The sequence below is a fragment of the Panulirus ornatus genome, chromosome 61 (genome assembly GCF_036320965.1).
Source record: "Panulirus ornatus isolate Po-2019 chromosome 61, ASM3632096v1, whole genome shotgun sequence".
NCBI classification, from domain to species: Eukaryota; Metazoa; Arthropoda; class Malacostraca; order Decapoda; family Palinuridae; genus Panulirus; species Panulirus ornatus.
In genome coordinates this window covers 7,001,409-7,009,918 of record NC_092284.1, presented here as the reverse complement: position 1 = coordinate 7,009,918, position 8,510 = coordinate 7,001,409, and the positions used below count along the sequence as shown (strand labels likewise).

Below are 8,510 nucleotides of genomic sequence, written 5' to 3'. Positions count from 1 at the left end.
ATTTTGTCTTTGAATTTAGATTTTTCTAAATACTCTTCATTTTAGAAATTGTGTATATCATGTCGTATGAGACAATATATCAAAAACCTGATAATTATACAATATATAAATTCCTTGTAGTTAAATTTTGATACATTATTTAATGATAGAGTTTGTTAAATTCTCAGTAGTTAATTTGATAAATTATTTAACGATAGTTTGTTAAATTCCTAGTAATTAATTTTGATAAATTATTTAATGATAGAGTTTGTTAAATTCCTAGGAGTTAATTCTGATAAAATGATAGAATTTGTTAAATTCCTAGTAGTTGATTTTGCTAAATAGTTTAATGACAGAGTTTGTTAAATTCCTAACAGTTAATTTTGATAAATTATTTAATGATAGAGTTTGTTAAATTCCTAGTAGTTAATTTTGATAAAATGATAGAGTTTGTTAAATTCCTAGTAGTTAGTTTTGATAAATTATTTAGTGATAGAGTTTGTTAAATTCCTAGTAGTTAATTTTGATATGATAGAGTTTGTTAAATTCCTAGTAGTTAATTTTGATAACATGATAGAGTTTGTTAAATTCCTAAAATTCCTAGTAGATAATTTTGATAAAATGATAGAATTTGTTAAATTCCTAGTAGTTAATTTTGCTAAATAGTTTAATGCAAGAGTTTTTTAAATTTTGCTAAATAGTTTAACGCTAGAGTTTGTTAAATTTTGCTAAATAGTTTAACGCTAGAGTTTGTTAAATTTTGCTAAATAGTTTAACGCTAGAGTTTGTTAAATTTTGCTAAATAGTTTAACGCTAGAGTTTGTTAAATTTTGCTAAATAGTTTAACGCTAGAGTTTGTTAAATTTTGCCAAATAGTTTAATGCAAGACTTTGTTAAATTTTGCTAAATAGTTTAATGCAAGACTTTGTTAAATTTTGCTAAATAGATTAACGCTAGAGTTTGTTAAATTTTGCTAAATAGTTTAACGCTAGAGTTTGTTAAATTTTGCTAAATAGTTTAATGCAAGACTTTGTTAAATTTTGCCAAATAGTTTAACGCTAGAGTTTGTTAAATTTTGCTAAATAGTTTAACGCTAGAGTTTGTTAAATACGCACTGAGAAGAGGAGGTTAATATGTTAATGTACGAGGGAGGGACACATTAACATGATCTTGGGCTGAAAGGAGGACGTCTCGTACACAGAAGAATGGCTGACGCGTAAGAAAGTTACTACAACGACCACAAAAAACATAGAGACGAGAACACAAAGGCAGGTTGTCCTCGAAGATGGCGAGGTGGTCGAGGACACGGGCCCTGTCGTCACTACCGACTGTAAGGAGGACACTGTCACACAAGAAGTGGTCGCTGACGAGGTAGGTTCCTTCGTCTTCGCCTCCGTCAGGTAGTTCGTCTGTGTCTTCACCTCCGTCAGGTAGGTCGTCTGTGTCTTCACCTCCGTCAGGTAGGTCGTCTGTGTCTTCACCTCCGTCAGGTAGGTCTTGTGTGTCCACCTCCGTCAGGTAGGTCTTGTGTGTCCACCTCCGTCAGGTAGGTCTTGTGTGTCCACCTCCGTCAGGTAGGTCGTCTGTGTCTTCACCTCCGTCAGGTAGGTCGTCTGTGTCTTCACCTTCGTCAGGCAGGTCTTGTGTGTCCACCTCCGTCAGGCAGGTCGTTTGTGTCTTCACCTCCGTCAGGTAGGTCGTCTGTGTCTTCACCTCCGTCAGGCAGGTCTTGTGTGTCCACCTCCGTCAGGTAGGTCTTGTGTGTCCACCTCCGTCAGGCAGGTCTTGTGTGTCCACCTCCGTCAGGCAGGTCTTGTGTGTCCACCTCCGTCAGGTAGGTCTTGTGTGTCCACCTCCGTCAGGCAGGTCTTGTGTGTCCACCTCCGTCAGGTAGGTCTTGTGTCCCCACCTCCGTCAGGCAGGTCTTGTGTGTCCACCTCCGTCAGGCAGGTCTTGTGTGTCCACCTCCGTCAGGTAGGTCTTCTGTGTTCACCTTCGTCAGGCAGGTCTTGTGTGTCCACCTCCGTCAGGCAGGTCTTGTGTGTCCACCTCCGTCAGGCAGGTCTTGCGTCTTCACCTCCGTCAGGCAGGTCTTGTGTGTCCACCTCCGTCAGGCAGGTCTTGTGTGTCCACCTTCGTCAGGTAGGTCTTGTGTCTTCGCCTCCGTCAGGCAGGTCTTGTGTGTCCACCTCCGTCAGGCAGGTCTTGTGTGTCCACCTCCGTCAGGTAGGTCTTCTGTGTTCACCTTCGTCAGGCAGGTCTTGTGTGTCCACCTCCGTCAGGCAGGTCTTGTGTGTCCACCTCCGTCAGGCAGGTCTTGCGTCTTCACCTCCGTCAGGCAGGTCTTGTGTGTCCACCTCCGTCAGGCAGGTCTTGTGTGTCCACCTTCGTCAGGTAGGTCTTGTGTCTTCGCCTCCGTCAGGCAGGTCTTGTGTGTCCACCTCCGTCAGGCAGGTCTTGTGTGTCCACCTCCGTCAGGTAGGTTTTGTGTGTCCACCTCCGTCAGGTGGGTCTTGTGTGTCCACCTCCGTCAAGTAGGTCCTGTGTGTCCACCTCCGTCAGGCAGGTCTTGTGTGTCCACCTCCGTCAGGCAGGTCTTGTGTGTCCACCTCCGTCAGGCAGGTCTTGTGTGTCCACCTCCGTCAGGTAGGTCTTGTGTGTCCACCTCCGTCAGGCAGGTCTTGTGTGTCCACCTCCGTCAGGCAGGTCTACATCATTTAGTGGGGTTTCATACACCATTAGCGATGAGGTAATTGCATATTTAATTAGCTATAGCAGAGGAGTTTTACTCCCTACAGGCTGTTGAAGGTACGCGGTGTTACATCAAAGAATGGCTGGGTTCGAATCCCGACCCCCCTCAAAAGCAGTGCCACTGAAAGCGAAGCAGTGTATTGAAACCCCGAACACCAGGATGGAAGTCCATGATAGGACCATGCTGGGGAGATGGGACCATACTGGGGAGATGGGACCATACTGGAAAGATGGGACCATACTGGGGAGATGGGACCATATTGGGGTGATGGGACCATACTGGGGTGATGGGACCATACTGGGGTGATGGGACCATACTGGGGAGATGGGACCATACTTGGGAGATGGTACCATAAGTAAGTCATCTAAAATATCTTAAGTAATTAAGTGATTTCAAAGATTTTAGATAATTAAGTCATTTCAAATATCTTAAAATAAATTAAGTAATTTCAGATATTTTAAGTAATTAAGTCATTTCAAATATCTTAATCAAAGTAACTTAATTCATGTAATTAATCGGTTAAAAGTAATTGTCTAATTACATTATTGTATTTTTACGTATTTATATACATAAATATCTAAAATATATATATATATATATATATATATATATATATATATATATATATATATATATATATATATATATATATGATTAGATATTTGTATATATAGATACCTGACCTTTATATGTCTGTATTTATGTACCTACCTATCTATCTATCTATTTACCCATCTACCTATCTATCTATTTACCTATCTATCTATCTCTCTATTTACCCATCTATTTACCTATCCACTTACCTATCTATTTACCTATCTATCTATCTATCTATCCATTTACCTATCTATATATCTATATATCTATCTATCTTCCTCTCTATCTATCTATCTATCTATCTATCTAGCTGCCTCTCTATCTATCTATCTATGTATCTAGCTGCCTCTCTATCTATCTATCTATCTAGCTACCTCTTTATCTATCTATCTATGTAGCTGCCTCTCTGTCTGTCTATCTATCTATCTACCTCTTTATCTATCTATCTATCTATATATATATATGATTAGATATTTGTATATATAGATACCTGACCTTTATATGTCTGTATTTATGTACCTACCTATCTATCTATCTATTTACCCATCTACCTATCTATCTATTTACCTATCTATCTATCTCTCTATTTACCCATCTATTTACCTATCCACTTACCTATCTATTTACCTATCTATCTATCTATCTATCTATCCATTTACCTATCTATATATCTATATATCTATCTATCTTCCTCTCTATCTATCTATCTATCTATCTATCTAGCTGCCTCTCTATCTATCTATCTATGTATCTAGCTGCCTCTCTATCTATCTATCTATCTAGCTACCTCTTTATCTATCTATCTATGTAGCTGCCTCTCTGTCTGTCTATCTATCTATCTACCTCTTTATCTATCTATCTATCTATGTACTAACGACGTTGGAGGCAGTTTAACGACCTCGTTGTCCCTCGTTCCACAGCACCTGACCCCGGAGGGCCAGGATGGTCGTGCCCTTGCCCCACCAGGGGAGGACTGGGTTCCTGTAGGAGGCGCTGTAGTCGTTTCAGAGAAGACCGAACACATAGTCAACTCTCACCAGGTGGCTGAGAACAAGAGGGAAACGGAGGAAGTCACCCACTGTGGCGACGTCACTAACCAGGTGAGGTCCAAATGGAAAGGGAGGAAGTCACCCACTGTGGTGGAGGTCCAATGGAAAGGGAGGAAGTCACCCACTGTGGCGACGACGTCACTAACCAGGTGAGGTCCAAATGAAAGGGAGGAAGTCACCCACTGTGGTGGAGGTCCAATAGAAAGGGAGGAAGTCACCTACTGTGGCGACGTCACTAACCAGGTGAGGTCCAATGAGATGATGTCTCCCCCACACAGTACCTGAGGTAAGTGATGTCGCCCCAGTACCTGTGTGTGATCTATATATGCATAAAACCAATGGCGTCCTAGCTACGTCTCTTCGTTGTATATCATCAACTGACTGTTACATTTCTCTCTTGTGTCTCCCCTGATGATGTGATCATTACACGAAAGTACACTTGTGAACTTATGTTCTACGTCTTCTATGTCATTCTTGTATCTCCTCTGATGATGATGTGATCATTATACGAAAGTGCACTTGGCAACTTATGTTCTACGTCTTCTATGTCATTCTTGTATCTCCTCTGATGATGATGTGATCATTATACGAAAGTGCACTTGGCAACTTATGTTCTACGTCTTCTATCTCATTCTTGTATCTCCCCTGATGATGATGTGATCATTACACGAAAGTGCACTTGGCAACTTATGTTCTACGTCTTCTATCTCATTCTTGTGTCTCCCCTGATGATGATGATGTGATCACTACACGAAAGTGCACTTGGCAACTTACGTTCTACGTCTTCTATCTCATTCTTGTATCTCCCCTGATGATGATATGATCATTACACGAAAGTGCACTTGTGAACTTAAGTTCTACGTCTTCTATCTCATTCTTGTATCTCCTCTGATGATGATATGATCATTACACGAAAGTGCACTTGGCAACTTATGTTCTACGTCTTCTATCTCATTCTTGTATCTCCCCTGATGATGATGATGTGATCACTACACGAAAGTGCACTTGTGAACCTCTCGTATTTCATATACAACCCAGCGCCTCCGTCGCTCTACTGTCCTACAGGAGTGAGTCAGTCATCCGTTCGTGTGTGATGGATTTTCCATTCATCGTTGCGCGAACGCTCAAGCGTCGCTTAACCTTGACTTCCTTTAGCATATAACGCCCAATTGTTCCTTGTGACAGCTTTGGAATATATATATATATATATATATATATATATATATATATATATATATATATATATATATATATATGTTTACCAAATGGCGTCTTAGCTACGTCTCTTCGTTGTATATCAACTGACTGTTATATTTCTCTCTTGTGTCTCCCCTAATGATGTGATTATCACACGAAAGTGCACTTGTGAACTTATCGTGTTTCATATTCCCCGTGAACTCATAACAGTATGTATATATATATATATATATATATATATATATATATATATATATATATATATATATATATATAAGAATACTTGCCACGTATTCCCTACGTGTCGTAGAAGGCGACTAAAAGGGGAGGGAGCGGGAGTGGGGCTGGAAATCCTCCCCTCCTGTTTTATATTTTCCAAAGAAGAAGGAACAGAGAAGGGGGCCAAGTGAGGATATTCCCTCTAAGCCTCAGTCCTCTGTCCTTGGCGCTACCTCGCTAACGCGGGGAAAGGCGAATATGCTCAAACACCAGAGGCGTCATCAGAAATCCACAAAAATGAGGAAAATTTGGATAAGTAAATCACAAAGAAAATACAAAAACATCCGGGTATAAGTTATGGAAATAGAAATAAAATAGACATGTTACAGACGAAGACAAACACAAATTCATTCTTACACACAAAAGTCTATCAACAAATATACTGAGAAGGTTAGGTTTGGTTAGGTTGATTGGATAGGTTAGGTTGATTGGTTAGGTTAGGTTTGGTTAGGTTGATTGGTTTAGGTTAGGTTTGGTTAGGTTAGTTTGGTTGTTTAGGTTAGATTGGTTGTTTAGGTTAGGTTAGGTTAGGTTAAATTGGTTAAACGTTTAGGTTAGGTTAGATTAGGCTAGGTTGGTTAGTTAGTTTAGGTTAGGTTAGGTTAGGTTAGGTTAGGTTGGTTAAGTTAGGTTGGTTGGTTAAGTTAGGTTAGGTTAGCCTAGGTTAGGTTCATTTAGGATAGGTTAGGTTAGGTCAAGTTAGGATAAGTTAGGTTACATTAGGTTGAATTAGGTTAAGTTAGGTTAGGTCAAGTTAGGTTAAGTTAGGTTACGTTATGTTACATTAGGTTAGATTAGGTTAAGTTAGGTTACATTAGGCTGAATTAGGTTAAGTTACGTTAGGTCAAGTTTGGTTAAGTTAGGTTAAGTTAGGTTACATTAAGTTAGATTAGGTTAGATTAGGTTAAGTTAGGTTACATTAGGTTAGATTAGTTTAGTTAGGTTAGGTCAAGTTAGGTTAAGTTAGGTTAAGTTAGGTTAGATTAGGTTAGATTAGGTTAGGTTAGGTTAAGTTAGGTTACATTAGGTTAGATTAGGTTAAGTTAGGTTAGGTCAAGTTAGGTCAAGTTAGGTTAAGTTAGGTTACATTAGGTTAGATTAGGTTAAGTTAAGTTAGGTCGAGTTAGGTTAAGTTAGGTTACATTAGGTTAGACTAGGTTAAGTTAGATTGGGTCAAGTCAGGTTTAGTAAGGTTAAGTTAGGTTACATTAGGTTAGATTAGGTTAAGTTAGGTTAAGTTAGGTTACATTAGGTTAGATTAGGTTAAGTTATGTTAAGTTAGGTTACATTAGGTTAGATTAGGTTAAGTTAGGTTAGGTTAAGTTAGATTAAGTTAGGTTAGGTTCGTGTAAATGTCTCATACTTCGATATCTTGGTTTCAAGAGTACCCGAACCCCAGAGTAATGGCGGCGGGAGACGGGTCCCGGTGAATACTTACGTCTTATGTCTTCTCATGTTTTTATATCCATTATTTCCTTATTTACGAAGCTTTTTTGAATTACTCTTCGCCATGGAGGTGTCCTTGGAAGCATAATAGATGTTTTCGACACATCTCCATCACACAGTTGTCCTGTGTTGGGGGAAAAATAAGAGAAGAGAAATGTAAACATTGTGTTTGCTAGTCTCGAGTTGAGATAATAATAACATTATTAATTATAATTTGCCGATAATTCAAAAGCGCTGAGCCTCTTAGTCTATCACTCCTACCCTCATACATCTACTGTATCTATTGTATGATCTACTTCTGCTCAAATATCCCAGATATCAATTACTTCTGCTTAATGAGAGAAGAGACGCTCAATGTTTGATTGTATAATACATGTACTGTATTTGCTGTATGACCCATACACTGTATTTGTTGTATTACCCATGTAATGTATTTCTTGTATTACCCATGTATTGTATTAGTTGTTAATCATGACCTGAATTTCTTGTATCACCCATGTACTGTATTGTATTAATCATGTAACTGCATTTATATTACCCATGTACTGTATTCGTTGTATTATTCATGTACTGTATTTGATGTATTGCGTATATATCGTATTTCATACATCACCCACATACTGTATCGGCTGTATCACCCATGTACTACATACGTATATACTGTATCACCCATGTAGTAATTTCATGTATTACCCACTGTATTTGCTGTATTTACACACTGTATTTGCTGTATTTACACATATTGTACTCATGATGCATTACCCATGTATACACATATTGTATAATTCATTTACTGTACATTTATTACATTATAGGTGTGATGTATTTATTGTATTATCTGTATACTGCATATATTGTATTCCCTTGTGATGAATATATTGCTTTATCCTTATGTTGTATATCTTGTATCACTCATGCATTGTATATGCTGTATAACTTGTAATGTATTTGCTGTATTGCCCATGTATTATACATTTTGTATCATCCGTTCTCGTGTATGATGTATTACCCATGTATTCTGCATCTTGTGTTGACTGTAGATACTGTATTACCCATGTGCTGAATGCGTTGTATAACCCAATACATCCATCTGCTGTATTTCCCTTGGACTATAAGTGTTGTATTATCCATGTACTGTATAATGTTGTATTAACATTGTGCTCTACAAGTTGTATTACCCTTATACTGTATATAGCTGTATCATCCCTATA

At 38.6% G+C, this 8,510-nt stretch overlaps 1 protein-coding gene across 1 annotated transcript in view; it reads left to right on the top strand.

Moving 5' to 3' along the window:
• The window catches only part of LOC139767495 (uncharacterized), a 140,177-nt gene that overhangs the window by 79,894 nt on the left and 51,773 nt on the right, over window positions 1-8,510 (top strand). Inside the window, exons 4-5 of the mRNA XM_071696919.1 lie at window positions 1,181-1,350; window positions 4,249-4,428. Of these exons, the coding sequence (XP_071553020.1) occupies window positions 1,181-1,350; window positions 4,249-4,428 (350 nt within the window). The remainder of the gene's footprint in view (window positions 1-1,180; window positions 1,351-4,248; window positions 4,429-8,510) is intronic.